The 17,873-nt window shown below is 35.4% G+C and overlaps 2 protein-coding genes across 2 annotated transcripts; one reads left to right on the top strand and one right to left on the bottom strand.

Annotated features, from left to right (window-relative positions):
• Nucleotides 1-3,337: 3,337 nt before the first annotated feature.
• mpdu1a (mannose-P-dolichol utilization defect 1a) lies at nt 3,338-8,814 on the bottom strand. Its single transcript, XM_079607625.1, has 8 exons — nt 8,205-8,814; nt 7,894-7,959; nt 7,465-7,597; nt 7,230-7,315; nt 7,032-7,150; nt 6,815-6,925; nt 5,510-5,661; nt 3,338-4,694 (listed from the first exon to the last, which is right to left on the bottom strand). Exons 1-7 carry the CDS (start codon nt 8,314-8,316, stop codon nt 5,515-5,517), a joined length of 774 nt encoding a protein of 257 aa, XP_079463751.1. The 5' UTR covers nt 8,317-8,814; the 3' UTR covers nt 3,338-4,694; nt 5,510-5,514.
• Nucleotides 8,815-11,932: 3,118 nt separating this feature from the next.
• On the top strand, nt 11,933-17,608 carry tm4sf21a (transmembrane 4 L six family member 21a). Its single transcript, XM_079607624.1, has 5 exons — nt 11,933-12,277; nt 12,746-12,811; nt 15,277-15,413; nt 15,492-15,678; nt 17,238-17,608. The coding sequence occupies exons 1-5, from the start codon at nt 12,101-12,103 to the stop codon at nt 17,244-17,246; spliced, it is 576 nt and encodes a 191-aa protein (XP_079463750.1). The 5' UTR covers nt 11,933-12,100; the 3' UTR covers nt 17,247-17,608.
• The last annotated feature ends 265 nt before the right edge of the window (nt 17,609-17,873 follow it).

Here is a 17,873-nt window from a genome sequence, read left to right as displayed (position 1 = left end):
TGTGGAAATTGTGATACTTAACCAAGTTGTTTGTACCATAAAAATAAATAAATAGAAATCAATACTTCTATTCAACAAGGATGCATTAAGTTGCAACAGTAAAGACATTTATAATGTAATAATTTCTATTTCAAATTTTGAACTTTAATATTCACCAAAAAATCCTGAAAAATATATCACGATTTCCACAAAAATGTTCAGTAGTAATGCTTTCACCATTGATTATATTAATAATAAGAACCATTTTAAAATGTAATAATATTTCAAAATATTCCTGTTTTTACCGTATAAATTCAGCCTTAGTGAGCATGAGAGACTTTAAACATTAAACAACGTAATTATTCCAAACATTAACCATCAATATATAACTCTTTCATTTCTGATGAATCATGACAAAAAATAAACACAGTAACTGAGAAAACTGGCTTCAAAGTCTTTTTGAACTGATTTTATATCAGTTTCCTCTGAATCTGAGCAATGTTGAGTCAATCCGTCTGTAGGACATCTCATAGAGATTTTTCGATTATACCTCAATTTTCACAAATTGTGTTTTGTCTTTTTCAGAATACGTTTACCATGGTTTATGTTTTTTCAGAATAATAAATATTCAGCATGATAAAGTTACCAGATAAAGTTTTTAACTAGGCAGTAAGGATCTAAGTTTGGCTCTAATGCGTGTTTTGAGGCTGGATGGGACATGGTTGCTATGCTCCAGTTCAGAGCTACAAACAGAGAGCAGGACCAACTGCATACTTATGCACTGCTGCCTGCTTGAATGCCACCTAAAACATTATTATGGTTGACTTACATGCTCAAAAAAAGGCGAGAGAGAGAGAGAAGTAGAGCAGGTTTGTCTGTGCAGAAGTCAGATTGAGGTGTGGTGCTCATTTGTGGGAGAGTTATATAACAAACATTTGCCACCCAATTGTGCAAGAAAAATGAACCTGATGACTGACGAAAAAACTAATGAGCAGAATATCGTCACGATTGTCTTAACTAACATCATACAGCGCAGCTACTGTTAGTGAGTCACCAGAAACATGTCAATTATTTCAACTTTGCATCAATCATCTCGGTTATAATCACGCAAGCGCTGATATTATCATCAGCTCACCTTTTTCAACATATTAACATTTATAGAACTATAACTATCTTAAAATAGATCAACACAAACTGCCACACGTGTGACACATTGTTTCTTCTATCCAGTAAATTTGAATCAATCTTGACTTCAATAGGCAGTGACTTTCTTCAGATATCCTCATTTGAGAAGATGCCCGATATATTGGTACAATATCAGATATAGTTGGATATTGAATATTTTTGAACTGATCCGTATTAGTTGATGTTGTATATTTATTTGTACATGCATATTTCCTCTGCTTTTACATAGATTTCCTTAATAACACTGTTAAATGTAATCTTACCCAAACCACAAAAAGATTTTCCATTTTTCATACTGTATAGATCATAACGTTGCAATGCCTATATTCACTTGCAAAATGGTTGGTGTTTGTCGTTAGTGTTTTCTTTTGACTTTATTTAGACACAATTGTATAAAACTTTATTATCAGCCAAAGGCCCGTTCACACCAAGCACGATAACTATAGCTGTCAAAGTCTGCATCCTTCGGAGGCAGATTGCGCCACAGCAGCGCGGCGAAGACTGTCCCAATTCGAAGTCCCAATTCCTTCAATGCGGCCTCAAAATGCGGCCTTTGTTTCCCGGTCAATGAAGGATACAACAGAGATCCTTCTTGGCCTATAGTCTACCCCAGAATTCATTGCACGCTGATAACCACAGTATTTTTTTTGAGAGAAATTGCAGGATTAATCTTTAAAATGTAAGTATTAGGTTTCAACTTACTTGAATATCTAATGATACAACAAAAATTACTTTAAAGCGATTCAAATGTTGACATATCTTACAAAAATGCAATTTTATATAGTTTATACTCTTTATTATGTACATAAATGGACCAAGGTGAACAAATTTAGAGTTATTGAAACCTGTTTTGTTTTCAGACAGTAGAATACAACTTTCCAAAAAATCCAGTACAAACATTGCAGTTGCTAAGCCACAAGAACAATCCTCTTTCAGAATCCGTCCTGCTGTAAGAGCTTGAGCATTTAAAATGAAGGACGACAAAATGAAAAATTCGAACATTATTTCACTGTATTTCAAAATTGCAAAGCAATACCATAAAACACTATGAAATGGTATACTGGCAGGTGATTAAAGTGTTTCGGTTTGCAAGAGAGAGTTTAATAAAGCACCACACAGTATATATGTGGATGAACCTGTCTGCTAAATTTTTAAGAACTAAATCTGCTTGATAAACTGGATTCCTTTCACTGATTTTATGTGAATCCAACCAGACGGGAATAAAAATTCAAGAACCATTGCATGATGGGTATGATGGGTGACAGATGACCTTTCCACACCTTTCATTTTCTATCTTTCTTAAACTTGCTCACTCTCGCACACGCTTTGTTTGAACATGTAAACAATATGTAATTTCATTTTTTAAAGTCAGGGTACTATTTTTGGTAAGCACAACATCTTTGTGAGCTCACAGGAGAAACTGAGGAGAAGGAGAGTGTTTTGACATGCTGCACTGAACTGCAGAAGGATTACAACACTCAGATCGGAGTATTGATCCACTGCAGCTGCTCTTGCATGGTGGATGAAGAGAGACAGAGAGGAGGACAAAGAGAGAGAAAGAGAGAGAGAGAGAGAGAGAGAGAGAGAGAGAGAGAGAGAAGGAGAGGGAGGGAGAGAGAGAGAGAGAGAGAGAGAGAGCCATGCTTTAGTCTAGCAATCTGATCTCTGAAAAGTGTATTTACACTTTACTCAAAGTGTACTTTGGGGCAACTTGGGGCACTTTTGGCCAGGTGGACCAAGAAACTAAACTTTTAAACAATTTTTACACTCTCACTGGTTCATTGTAATTGTCTACTAAAAATGTTTAACGGTGCATAATATATATTTTTATATATACACACCACAGGGGAATTTTTCTGAAAGTCAACCACAGCCATATTTGACATGCTGTTTTAAAAAAAAAAATCAATTGTTAGAATAAAATGGCTGACTCCTTTAAGCCTAATTTCATAGCTAGTATTTTATAATTTAGCAAAATATGTCAAAATTACAGCTTGAAAATTATACATACTGTAATAATCTGCACATCATGTCTCTTATTTCATCTTTGCCATGCTTTTCTCTCATACTTTTGTCGTCTTTGGTAAACATGTATAATAACTTTTACAAAAACTTTTTTGGGGCGCAAAATTGTTGGTCATGAAGAAAATATGACACAACATAATCATAATTGAGGTAAAAATGGTTTTATATAAAATCAGTAATGTTTTAAATGGATGTATTTAGCTAATGTTTATAGGGTACAATAGATTTATTTATAGATTTTCTATAGGGTCTGGGACAAAGGTAAAACAATAAAATGTATTAATGAAAAGCATTTTAACGTAGCAAAAAATGAAATGCTAAAAGACATGGCAAAAAGTTCCAGACAGTTTTAATGTGAACTTCACATTCACAAAGAAAATGAATTGAAATCTGTTCATTAAAAACAAAAATCAACCCCGGCACATAAAAGTGCCTGAAACACCCCTATCTAAATGAGGTTTACTTCATCTGCACTCATTCATAATTTTTAATTGTTCATGTTTGTCCAAATTTCAGAACACCGTGAATGCCTATCTACAGTCGGATCTGTATCATCAGCTACAAGCCACTCGAGTGCGGCCCACACAGAGAGAAATACTCACCAAACACCATGAGCTCATTCTTAAGATATACGGAAGAATGGGCTGCTTATCAGACACAACCAAACAACACACATCAAAGTGATCCGATAATACAGACACACAATCAAAATCTCGAAAACTTGTGTAAAAACGCATGTAAAAATTGTAAGTATGAAATACACAAGTTAATCACTTTGTTTTCAACATAACTCTTTCAAGTCCTCTCACACAAACACACACGATTCTTTCAGACCCTCATGGGCAGGGCAAACAAACACACACGCACGGTGTGGCGTTTCCACACAGACACACAGATTAGATCATTATGATGGTAGATTGAGGTCTGTCAGACAGGTAGATAAGGAGCGAACCACACGCATGCACAGACGCTTTATGACTCATGTTTCAGCGAGTTTTCATTGCTCCGGAAACACACAGCCCCGCAAAGAAGACCTCCCACAAAGCAGACAGAGCCAAGACTACACAACCAGACCCAACAAACAAACCACACCACAGCGTCAACACAGCGCCTAAGCAACACCGGGGGACATGCCGTCTGTCATCTCAATACCTTTAAACTACTTGTTGACTTCACTACTAATCCCCAAGATACTTTCACCCAACATGAGTAAAAAAAAAAACTGATTATGTAAAAGGAAAAAACAACATGTTATAGTAGCTTTAACAACATTAGAAACATATTTTATTACAGAAAAAGATTTCTGAATATGTGTAGAGTATAGCATAATGAAATGAAAATTTCAAAATGAAATGAAATCACATCTCGAGACTGAAAAGTGAAAGTACAAACATTTCATGAGACATTGGATGATTCACAACCTCTTTTTTCCAGGAGTGCAAATGCACAATCTGAGATGTAAATCCAAGTCAGAATATACCTGACCAAGTGACAGAAAAACAGATCTGAAAAAATAAAGAACAACATATATTTACTGTACTAGAGAATTGTATGAAGAGTAGAAACTCAATAATACGCCATGATAGAAGAGTAAAAACTACTCCTCTGCCACCTAGTGGTGCCTTTTTGCAATCTTCACAAGCACACGCGTTCATTACTACTGCCACACAGAGGCTGACTTGAAAAGCATTCAAATTGTCTCATCTTTAAACAAAATGCTAAATGAGTCCTATTTTTAGCTTCATTTGAAAAAGAAAAAATTGGTTTGGCTTGCTCTGTTTGTAATTGGTTGGTATCACTTTCTAACAGAGATGGATCACACGACCCTATTCATCTATTCACGTCATTGACAATTAACTGAAGTGCAGCATTTGCGCAAGCAGATAAATATAGTTTGATTAGTGTTCACATGTAAGCCAAATATTCAGATTTTGCGGAATTAACCTAATTTGTTTTAGGTTTGGAGTTTGTGGTTTATAATAAAGCCCAAACTAAACACATACAATTGATTACCATCAGAAAGGGGTTCAATAGTCCTGATAGTCCGGGCAGCTGAAACACTCTTCCCTTTGCCACACAACTCATTCAATAAATGGAATTGTGATCTCTTTGGGTAACCAAAAATTCAACTGGACTTCACCATGCACTAGCAGGCTTTGACACGTATATGATATTGCTATATGACAAGAGGTTTAATGGATATAAAACAATTAGATTTCACAATGATTTTTGGAGACATTCAGTGAATTAGCCCTCCAAAACATACTGTACTATAGGGGACACTAGGATACGTTCTGCATACATGAAGAGTTTATTTTACCTCTTTTATTCAGCCTTGTCTTTCTGCACTTGCCCTTCTTTCTCGCGGTTTGTCATGCATTTATTCCAGTACATCAGGACCTGTGCTAGCATCAGCCCACTGCCACAACAGGCCAGTGCATGCATCTGACTCGAGAGAGATAGGCCTGTGTCCTTCAGAAAGAGAGAGAGAGAGAGAGTGAGTGATTAGAGATGTGAAAAAAGATATTATAGTTATAATGGGTAAGGGTAATATTAACATATACTAATGTGTGGATATTTAAATAAGTACATTTATTATCTGTATGGAAACATGTTTTAAGGTCTTGGCTTAAAAAGCTATCAAACATTTCTACTATTATTGCCCAGAAAAAAAAAGACACTGATCATTAAACACTGATCTTTTGTGCTCCAATACCAGAGCATGTTGTTACACTACAGCGTAAGTTTCATAATGGAAGCTGTTAGCATTAGGTTTTCGTAGTTGCAATGGAAAGTAAGTAGTGACAGATCTTTTTCTTACTTATTGTGACGTCCATATTGAAATGTACTATCAAAAAAGATTATACAAAAAAATGTAGGGTGGAATACTTGGTTCTATTAATTGGCTGAATAATTAAAGAAGAAGTCCAGAAAACATGTTACCAGAGAGAGATCTGTGATTAAGTTAAAATATTTGAATTAAAAATTACAATGTCAAAAGTTTTTTTTAAACATATGCATGGATGAATTCTCAATAAGATCTAAAATGTGCATTAAAAAATAAGGGTAAATTTTCCTTTCATGCCGTCTATAGACAGTAAAAAACTCTCTAATTATGAGAAATCTACCTTCGTTATATTGTTGACCACTATTTTAATGTATGCCAGAGTTTTTTTTATTGTGTTCACTTGTTCACTCAACAGCCATAGTAAAAATGTAAACATTTGTGTAATAGGACATTAACTCAAAACCACAGTAAGATATAGACCTTGAAACAATATACATGTGTGACAACCAACCCTTGTTTCCTTTACATTACAATTCCTGTCCTAAACGAGTGTGTGTATGTGTGTGTGTGAGAGAGAGAGAGAGCGAGAGAGAGAGAGAGAGTGTGTGTGTGTGTGTGTGTGTGTGTGTGTGTGTGTGTGTGTGAGTGAGTGAGTGAGTGAGAGTGAGTGAGTGAGTGAGTGAGTGAGTGAGTGAGTGAGTGAGTGAGTGAGTGAGTGAGTGAGTGAGTGAGTGAGTGAGTGTGTGTGTGTGTGTGTGTGTGTGTGTGTGTGTGTGTGTGTGTGTGTGTGTGTGTGTGTGTGTGTGTGTGTGTGTGTGTGTGTGTGTGTGCGCGCACCTGCAGGGAACTGAAGATACGCCCCAGAGAGCCAAGAAAGGCCAGGAAAACTGAGAGTGCAGACAGCTGTCCTGTGTGTCCACATTTAAAGTTACTGCCTGCCTGGAAGAACTGAACACACACAACATAAAAAAATAAAAATAATTGTTTGTTTTTTTATACAGAAAATGTACACATGGAGAAAAATGGGGGTTTGAGGTACAAAGTCCTGTCTCACCTTTCCAGCAATAACCAACAGCACATTCCACTCATACAGGGTCCAAACCACTGACACAGGGGTCAAAGGTGAGGTCAGGAGGAACATAAAGCCACAGTATAGAGCAAGAAAATATATACCTGCATGAAAAACCCAAACAAACATTAGATTATGAAAAAGGAAATTCTCTCCATATGGTTTAAGCCTTCTTTTTCTAACCTTTTATGGTTTTCCCTCGGTAGTGCTGGATGAGCAAAGCCAGGACAGCAATCTGGATCAGTCCAAACAAACTTTCCCCCCAGGCTCTGCACACACACACACACACACACACACACACACACACACACACACACACACACACACACACACACACACACACACACACACACAGTCTTAGCATGACTGCATACACACACTTAGCACAATCTTCTCTACACAGTATTTAGCATCTAACCCAATAGGATATTTTTGAGTGTAGCAGAAAGCTGCATGAGAAGAGATGGCCAACAGCTCCAGAAAAATGGATGTCAGACACAGTCCATTAGAACTTCCAGACCAAATAATTTTCCAGATCTGAGGCAGAGGAGCTGTGGAAAGAAATTAAAATGTTATTTTATTAATATTTTGAATACGTTTTTTTACATTTTCTGTTTTCATTTTAGTTTTAATAATTTGTTGTGTGTTTTTGTAATTTTAGTAGTTTTTGTCTATATACATATTGTTTTGATTTAGTTTTAATTAACTATAATAACCCTAGGAAGAAGCAGATACACACACAACACAGTGTCAACAGATAGGGCTGAGAAAATATTAAGTAATTATTACAACTCTGGATTATATGAAATATGCAGGACTGATGTCAAATAGACTACTACTTACTTACCAATAACAATTCCCATCAAAATCAATATTCCCATAGTCTTTCTCATGATAATCTTCAGGCAAGGTACTAGAGAATAATACACAGTGCACAGTAAATAATGATCATGTCTACAGGCCAAACACACACTGGACACTGAATATCTGTCAGTGAAACACATTATCATTAAACAAGTCATCTGTCATTCAGTAGGCTATGTTAAACATGCTACGCATTATAAATGAATTTGTTTAGTATATTGTTTAGGACATGTTTAGATGTAGGCTATTCACTAACATTTTCACACGTTTATTCGAAATAAAGCTGTCTCTCACCGTGTAAAAAGTTGAAGTAAATGAAAAAGTGGTCATAACATTTTTCTGGCATGAAGAAAGTTAGCAAAAATTCTTTCAACGGAGGCATCGTCCCTTGGTCAGACGTGTCCATAGTTCATGTATTCCTGTCGGTGGTCGTTTATCCCAACCCAAATCTTCAGAACGGAGAATTCAGTGAATTGACAGATTCCTCTTCACATAGCTTAACTAGCTAGCCATCTAACGTTCTTTTTTGTCGTCTTTTTGTAACGTCTGAGCAGAATCTTTTTTGAACTAGTTCATAACAAAAGTCTTATTTGCTAAAATCCAAAACTGCCTCTAGTTTGACGGCAAAGCAAGCCTCACCAATGATGTTTAAGTTTTAGAGGGGCGTGCATGTCTAGATTTAGAGCTTATGTTTTTAAAGCTCCCTTTCCTAGAAGTGTTATAATGCAAATAAATTATATAATAATAACCAAAGCCTGTTCAGTTCACAGACGAAATGTTTATGTATTTCCACATTTCTATGCTTTTATTATCATCAGTAGCCTATATCACATGCAGAGCCAGCGGCACTGACATTTGTGTTCATACAGGGGGCGCTCGCCACTCACAGAATTAGGAACTGAATTACGAATTAAGAACCGCACACTACCCTATGCACACTACTGCTCTGACTGTTCCTGCTATAGAAACATATGGTACAAATATAAGAGCAGTTTGCTAGAATGAGAAACCCGGAAATGTGAAAAGGGTCACTATTCCCTATATTGTCAATGTTAACTTTTACACGAATGATACTTTAAAAACAACTGATATGATATCAGATGTAATTTGTACATTCTGAAGAAAAGCTTTTTGGCCCAGGTAAGGGGCCATTTACATTCTTTTCAATTTGCCACTGTTCTACAGCTATTTTAGAAAAGTTTCCATTTATTCTCGAAAAAATAATAGGCTACACAAGGCAATAATCGTGCTAATCAGTAAATTTCTCATGATGGAGATGTTTATGTTTGGCTTGTGTTGCTGGTGTATTAACTTTCATGATGCTGATTTATTAATACAACATTACAATATTTTTTTTGTTTTAAAATCTCTTTCAATGCTTTGCTTAGTCTCACAAATTTCAGTTGATGATTTTTGGTGCATGCATATTACATTTTTATTTAAAAAAAATGTATTGCTACACACAATTTCTGAAACGGCACACAAGCCACAAAACATGCACACAGCATGCAAAACATCACAGATCTTTTGCGAAAGCAAACACTTCATCCAAAACTATTGCATAGTAACTCTTCTAAAAAAAAAAAAAAGTTTTGTACAGTAATTCTACACACAAACCACCAAATGGTTAGCCAAAAACACGTCACACAAGGATGTGAACAAATTTAAAACACCACTATCTTGTCATGCTTGTGTCTTTTGCTTGTTCAGTGTTCAGAGGAGTGCACAGCCGTTTGTCACACATACATGTATGTGCACAAATACACTGTATACAGTATGTATGCACAATTGATTAATTTTACAGTCTTTGAACTGAATCAACACTGAACTGACTTGAGCTGAATAATGACACTATTAGCTGTTAAAACTGCTTTAGAGCAGAATTTGAATTTGTTACTATATTTTGAAGCCACTTTGAAACAATTTGTATCGTAAAAGCACTTTAGAAACAGAGGGGACTTGACTTGCATGCATATTCAGTATATATTTACAAAAGAAACTCCAATGCAAGGGTGAAAAATGTATTTGTTTCTCAAAACATTGAGTTTTTATTTATATACCAAATACCTATACCAAAAAAATAGTAAGAGCAGTTAGGTATAGTTACACTATTAATTAAATTCAATACAATATACATCCTTTTTTAAATAAATGATATGTATAAATATATATATATATATATATATTCTAATAATGCCATCACAATCACCACATTGATAAGCAAAGGCGTTATAATTAAAATGCGATAATTTGCATTTGACAAGGCACCGCAGGTGAATAGAATAAACGAAATAACTAAAGCATATTAACTTCCCCATGGGGATAAGTCATTAACTGCAGTTAATGACTTAAAGTATTTTCCCCTGAAATTTTCCCAGATTCGCTTGTTTTGGTTAATTTAGAGGAAATCAGATGCAAACAGACGGAGGGTAGTAGACTTAAAACAAACACCATCTAAATGTGTATTTTTGTGAATTGTGAATGTGAATTGTTTTTATTTTCTGAATTGACTACAAGCTAAGTATGAGGGAACCTGAGGATGTGGATGAGGATTATTACTGTCATGCTAATCTGATTGAGCAAATTTGTGGGAATTGTGTATGTGATGCCAATGGAAGCATTTCATTTGACTATCACGTAAAAAATGAAATCATGAAAGAATACTGAGATAAGATGCCAAGATAAGAGGGCATTTTAATATTTATTGGTTCATTTTCTTTTAACCCTGAAGAGTGTTATTCTTTGTCTGATCCTAAGTAAACTATTTAAAACACTTCAAAACAAGGGTATGCTATGGGGTATAAACACCTAACCACTAGTGCTCATTGGATGCCGGAGAGGTAAATATCAGATGAAACAACCTTTTTTTTTTTACATGGGAAGTTACTACAATGTTTTGTAAAGTTGGCTGGGGTTAAAGACACTCCCACTGATGATCCACTGATTGCTAATAGTTTAAAGAATGCTTGTGAAGACGGCTATATCAATCCCAAATGCGAAGTCGCAATCTCGTTGACCATGGTTTGCCTAAAAGGGTGTGTGTTAGTCGGTATGTTTTAGTATACTGGGGTTAGGGGTTATGTAAACAGGAAAAGCCTTTAAAGGAGATGTGTGTTCATGTAGTGTGTCCATAAACCATGACTGCACCTCTTCTCAAACATAAACTCTGCCGAACATCAAAAACGAACTCGCACTGTGTGACAAACAAAATCTGTTTATTATCAGTCATTGCAAATTTGTTTAAATCCTTTAATGGAAATATTAGCACAAAATGTTCAAAAGTGTGGGAACTTTCTTGAGTAAAATAAAACAGAGTTAAAACAGCAGAATCAGTAAATGTTATAAATGCATAGGCTGGGTACTGGGCAACTGTCGTTTAATAATTCATCTTTTGGCAAAGAAAATGACATGGATAGATTTTTAGATAACGCTGTTTGTTTTACAGTGTCACTCACTACCATGGTGTTTTTGTCTCACTGTGGAGAGAGTCCAAAGTCCCACGATGCATTTTGGTTTATAGCACCCTGTTCAAACATTATTAGTCAATACAACACACACATCCCACACACACATTTCCCCACAGTTCATCCTTTCTTCCATGTCAGATCTCAGGATGCAACCAAATGATTATGTACTGTTTGTTATGACAACCAGAGAGACATTTCTAAATCTTTTTAATGATAATTTTTTTTAATGAAATGCATATAAACATAGATTTGTCTAAATATGGGTATAATATATACTGTAGTTTTTAATGTTTGATGGTGGTTGTTTTAAAAGCTATAAAGTCCTTTTTTGTTTGTTAAAAAACAAGTCTGTGTGATTCCCGATATATCGTTTCCTTCAGTTGAAATGTTAACTATCACAAGTCTCTCAAAAACAAGAGGACATAAAACAATATATTTTTATATTGTAATATTTAGTCAAATATTCTCCAGAAAGGGTGTGGTTAGAGGAACTTGATTCCATGGGCTGGTCTTATCTTAACTCAATAATAAATGACCAGCAGTATTTATAAAAACACTGCACTCTGGCAGACACACAACTTTGAGACTTCGGGTGTGTACGAGACTCAGAGGCAACGACCAAACCTTTCATCAAGTGCTTTTATCTAGGAGATTTTTATATCAAATACTGTACAGATTACAGCCGTTATTCTCTGACTCCAGGATTAACACCCACCTCGCAGCATGTGTACAGGAAAATGTGCGTTTTGCGTCGGGACAAGTCTGTACCCGTTAGCGCTCATCTCCATAATCTGTAATATTATGCTGTTTTTTCCTGGCTGGGATGTAAAGTACGCGCAGAACAAACAAATTACAGAGGAGGTCAAATACATGGGAGGACTGGTTGGAGGGGGTATAATGGTGAGTAGTTATGTTTAATTGTAAACTATGTATAAATTCTATCTCTATCATAGCCTGCATATATATAGTGTAAATGCTTCTCAGTTTAGTTTGGAGCTTGTCAGTCACATGTTTACAACAGATAAGCTGCCTTTGTGAGAATATGCAGAGTCTTAATTTGATTTGGGAAAGGAATGTAAGAAAAAAAAAAGGAATGCAAAGAAAAGATTTTGGCTTGGTCTAAAAGAAACCATGAGATAATATAAAGATGAGATAACATGAGATGTTTCATGCGTAATGCCTATCTTTATGAGTCAAAGAGTGTGATTCTCCTTATAAGGTATTATGGTGCGAATCAAAGTTAATCTATTGTAAACTGGGTGACCTTGAAACATGAATGTTCAAAATGCATTTATTGTGTGTTAGAATCAATCCAAAAAGTATCAAATGACAAAAATGATTAAACACACTGCCCTTTCTGTCCTCCAGGTGTTGATTCCAGCATTTCACATTCACCTGACTGGAAAGCAGGGTTGCTGTGCTAATCGCTGTGGGGTGAGTGAGCAATCCTGCCACCAACAAAATCTTTAGTTTCAGTTTATAAATATCTACAATCCTTTAGAAATTAAATTATGAAGAGGATTGTCCACTAGACCTTTACAAGCTCATGAGAAGGGATGCATTTGTCACTTTAATTGCAAGGGTGCCAAATCCTGTTCCAGGAGATCTACCTTCCAGCAAAGTTCCAACCCTGATCAAACACAACTGAACCAGGTCATTAATTCATGATCAGGGTTGGATCTGAACTCTTCAGGTAGATCTCCAGGAACAGGATTGTGCACCCCTGGCATAAAATCGAAGTAAATCTGTTTGGGGATAAAACATTTAAAACGCTTCCATATTCAGAATATTTAGAAACCCAAGTGCAGAGATTTTATTCTAAACAAACCTAATCTAAAAATGTAGCTGCAAGCAGTGATGACGGGCCCAAACCCTGGCGCTCCGCTACCCGGACACAACTGTGCATGGCTGGCAATGTGCATTTAAAGCGGGTAAATGTAAAAGAACTATGTCAAAATCATTTGAATATGCCAAATGAGTGTGGTTATCATTTGCAGCTCAAAATTTTGTAAGTCCGTAAGTATTTATCTCACGTTTTTTTTAAATAATTGATTAACCTTATTATTATAGTTATATAAAACTATGTTGTCAGTGCACTACAAATAAATGGTTTCTATGCTTTTATTTTGTCATTAAAACTGATAGAACTGATCCTAAGTCAGGGATAGGCAACGTCGTTCCTGTCCTGCAGAGTTCAGCTCCAACCCTTACCTGGACAAGTTAAACAATGTCTTCCGGATTACTAACGCTACAGGCAGGAGAGGTTTTTTTTTCAGGGTTGGAGCTAAACTCTGCTGGACAGTGACCCTTCTAAGGACTGATGTTGCCTATCCACACAGCAAAGAGTTCAACTCTATAAACTCTAAAAACCATCAAGAATATAAAATAGACTCTCCCTCTTTCACGCACGCACACACACACACACACACACACACACACACACACACACACACACACACACACACACACACACACACACACACACACACACACACACACACACACACACACACACACACACACACACACACACACACACACACACACACACACACACACACACACACACACATTGGATATTGTTTCCCAGTTAGTTGAGCCAGAAGATTCAACAACATTTTAAACAAAAAAATAAAATAAAAACCATCATCTAAACCAAAGTCTTAACCATCAAAAGATGAGATCTATAAGTGTATGAAGTTTGGTTATTGTGGGTGAAAAGGGGTGCACTAAAGAGCCATATAAAACCATATAAAAAGTCGTGGGCCCTAATAAAAAAAAAAAGAGGGTCACATACATGCACAATGTGAACAACAGGAGTATTGAACAACCGGCCAACAAGCGTATCGACTTACACATGAGAAACAGGTGTTAAGACTTAGCACAAAATAGAACAGGAAATACCCAAAATATAGAATTAAAGTAACATTACAAAGAACAAGAAAACCACATCCGAAAACACGTAACCCTTGTAAGTTGCTTGGGCAAAGACCTACATCTACAAGTCAAACGACTTTAAAATCTATTCATGACAAACCAAATGTATTTAGAATGTAACTAAGTTCATGTGATGTACATCATTTGTCATGTGCTGGACAGAATGAAGTACAGACCTGTTCGAAAATACACAGGCGGTCCTCTGTTGTGAAGAAAGAAAAAAAATCTATAAAGATGTGACTCATGAGCCTGACATGTGGCTTGAAAAACATACCCTCATTGTGTCTTTTTGCGAATATTTGCATTTTGTGACTTGTAAGAACAGGAATCACTGGCTGACAACCTCATTGAATGGTGACAGATGTGTAGGAGTTTTCAGGCAGGTTGTTGTGTGATGGGGTTGTGTGTACACTGACTGCCCACTACTTTTAAAATGATTAAAAACCGAAGTAGGCATTATAGACACAAACTGTATTTAATTCAAGTGTATTTACACTACCAGACAAAAGTTTGAAATAATTAAATATAATATTAAGAATAAATATTTTTCATATTTTTGAAATAAATCTTGCATGCTTTACCAAGGCTGAATTTGTTATTTTTAGCTGTATTTTTTAAAATCAAATAAATGCAGCCTTGGGTAAGCATAAGGGACTTATTTCAAAAACATGGAAAAATGTAATTATTCCAAGCTTTTGACCAATATCGATTTTTAATTCCAGGTTAAAAACATTTATTTTTTCACGTGCACTAAACCTGTTTAACCTTATAGATATGTTTTTATCTCATTTTTAATCTTTATATGTATTCTTTTGTAACTTGTATTATTATGATGTTTTTTAATTTTTTTTCTTTTCTTTGTAAAGCACATTGAATTGCTTCGATGTATAACTAGTGCTATATAAATAAATTTTCTTGCTTGCAATAATTAAATCATTCTCATGAATCGTTTTCCATTTCAGATGTTCCTGTCCATTTTATTTTCAGCAGTGGGTGTAGCTGGCGCCCTTTATAGTTTCGTAGTGGCTCTGATGGGTCTAATCAATGGACCATACTGTAGAAATATAATTTTCATTTGGGGAACTCCCTTTAAAAACGGGTAAGAGATACATCTCAGTACTGTAAAGCATGCGATTACACATTTTTCTGTTTAAATATTATTGTCTATATCTCTTAGAAGCGAGAGTTACCTTAAGGACCGTAGCACGTGGGGAAAATGCATTGAGCCAAACAATGTGGTGGAGTTTAATGTGGGTCTGTTCTCCACACTGCTGGTGACCAGCGCAGTGCAACTCGTCCTCTGTGCCATACAGGTGATCAACGGCCTATTCGGCTGCCTCTGTGGAACCTGCAAAGAGAAAGGGGTGAGAGGCGCCATTTGAGAAATAAATTGGTGAATGAGGAATACTCGAAGTTGTGGCAAAATCTAATTGTAATACCTCTGAGTGAAAAAAAAAAATCATTTTAAAATACACTTTTGACAATGGTGAACAGTAAAAAATATCAGAACACTGAATATCGACTCGTGACTGACCAATTAGAAAACTGTAAAATAGTAGCCTACCAACATATCTTGTTTGAAAATGTACTTTATTTCCTTGCTCTACCTCAAGTTTCTTATCCTGTCTTCTTAAGTGTTGTTTTGTGATATATGTATCCCCTGCGATCTTTGTTCAATCAAAAAAGGTGGCCTACCAACGTGATGCTTCAAGATTTACAAGGTTTAGGCATGGTTTTACAGACAGGGCTTAAACCAGGATTGGGCCTTAGTTCAATTAGGACATTTAAGTACCTTTTATAAATGTGCCTTAGAAAAAAAACATTACTGATGTGCATAGACAAAACAATGATACTGACATATTGTAAGATATGTCTGTGCAAGTTGCCTCCAGTTAAAACAGCTCAAATGTGCATTTTACTCTGGGACTAGGTTTAAGCCTTTAGGTTTATAGGTTTATGATCTTTTAAAACATTTAAAACAAGGACATTTTAAGAAGTAACATGAATAAGAATAATGAATATGTAAGATTCTCCAGTACTTCCAGGTCAGTAATCCAGTAAATAAATTTGATCACGTTGAACTCAGATGTCCTTGTGAGCGCAATGCTCTGTGGAGCTCAAATTGTGGAGTTCATCAAAGATGGACTTGGAGTTCATGCAGCTTAAAGGCTACTGTTAAAAGCAAACAGGGGACTAACTATCAGTTTATATTAAATGTAAAAAATACACAATTATATTAATAAAAAAACATATAGGCTATACAATAATTTTCACAAGGTTGTCTCATGCTTCTAAACCCCACCGTATTTAAAATAAATTAAAATTCATTTAAGCAGCATTAGCCGCATTTTATGCTGAATTAGCCATTTGTTATGCTTTATTTAATTTCCTTTCTATTAATACCAGAACTCTGCTCTTTAATTAAATTAAATTATATGATTTAATTGTTCACACCCAACAGGTAACACTAAACAGAGCTATAACCCCTATTAAAGGGAGAGTTCTCCCAAAAATTAAAATTCTGTCATCATTTAGGCTACTCACCTCAAGTTGTTCCAAACCTTTATGAGACCATTTCTTCTGTTGAACACAAAAGAAGATATTTTGAAGAATCTTGGTAACCAGACAGTTGACTTAAGCCATTGACTTCCAGTTTTTTTTTTCTACTATGGAAGTCAACTGTGTGGTTACCAAAATTCTTCAAAATATATATTTTTTGTGTTCAGCAAAAGTAAATGACAAAATCTTACTATCGCTATAGGCTACCTTTAATTTCAGACCGATTCCATGTCTTCTAAAGGCTTGACTGGCCGTTTGTTCTTTCTTTCACCTTAATAATGTAATTAATAAAGCTTAAGAGCATAAAAGCGCTATTGAGATTGTACTTTGTGCATTGTCTTACACTTTCTTCCATGTTTTTTAGCCGCTGTAAGCCCTCACTGCTCCAGATGCCAGGGAGATCATATCCACATCCCAGCCTCCTGATCAGTAAACAACAAGAGCGCCCTCTTGTGGAAGATGCACTCTAAACATTGAAATAGAGCTTTATTTCTACTTTCTGTGTGTACACTAATCTTGTTGTCACGTTCACCGTTTGAAGTTTTTTGCTGATGTTTTGGTTTAATACTTTTTTCAAGTAACAGCTTATGTATAACGACTTCCAGATTGAATACTATTTTAAAGGAAAAGTATTTAATTAATGACATAGCATTTGTTTTGTATCTATCTGTATTTTTATAGTTTAGAAATTAAATAAACATACTGAAAATAAAATAAACATCCAAACGGTTACACAATGTGGGGAATGTGACTTTAATCCACATTTCATATTATGCAATTTAATTATCTCCAGAAATGTATGTTAATTCAAAAACCACTTAAAAACATTTAAAATAAGTCAAATACACATGTGCAATTCAATTTTGTAAAGGGGGTTAGGGTTCTTCAAACATAGAATATAAAAATGTAATACTGTACTGGTTATCAGTAGTTTTAAATGTTTTGAAAGATGGATGTAGGTTGGGTCTGTCTACTGTGTAAATGTTTTAATGTAACAAGC

Source organism: Phoxinus phoxinus (assembly GCF_949152265.1).
Source record: "Phoxinus phoxinus genome assembly, chromosome: 3".
Taxonomy (NCBI): domain Eukaryota; kingdom Metazoa; phylum Chordata; class Actinopteri; order Cypriniformes; family Leuciscidae; genus Phoxinus; species Phoxinus phoxinus.
This window is presented reverse-complemented; position numbering and strand designations above follow the sequence as displayed.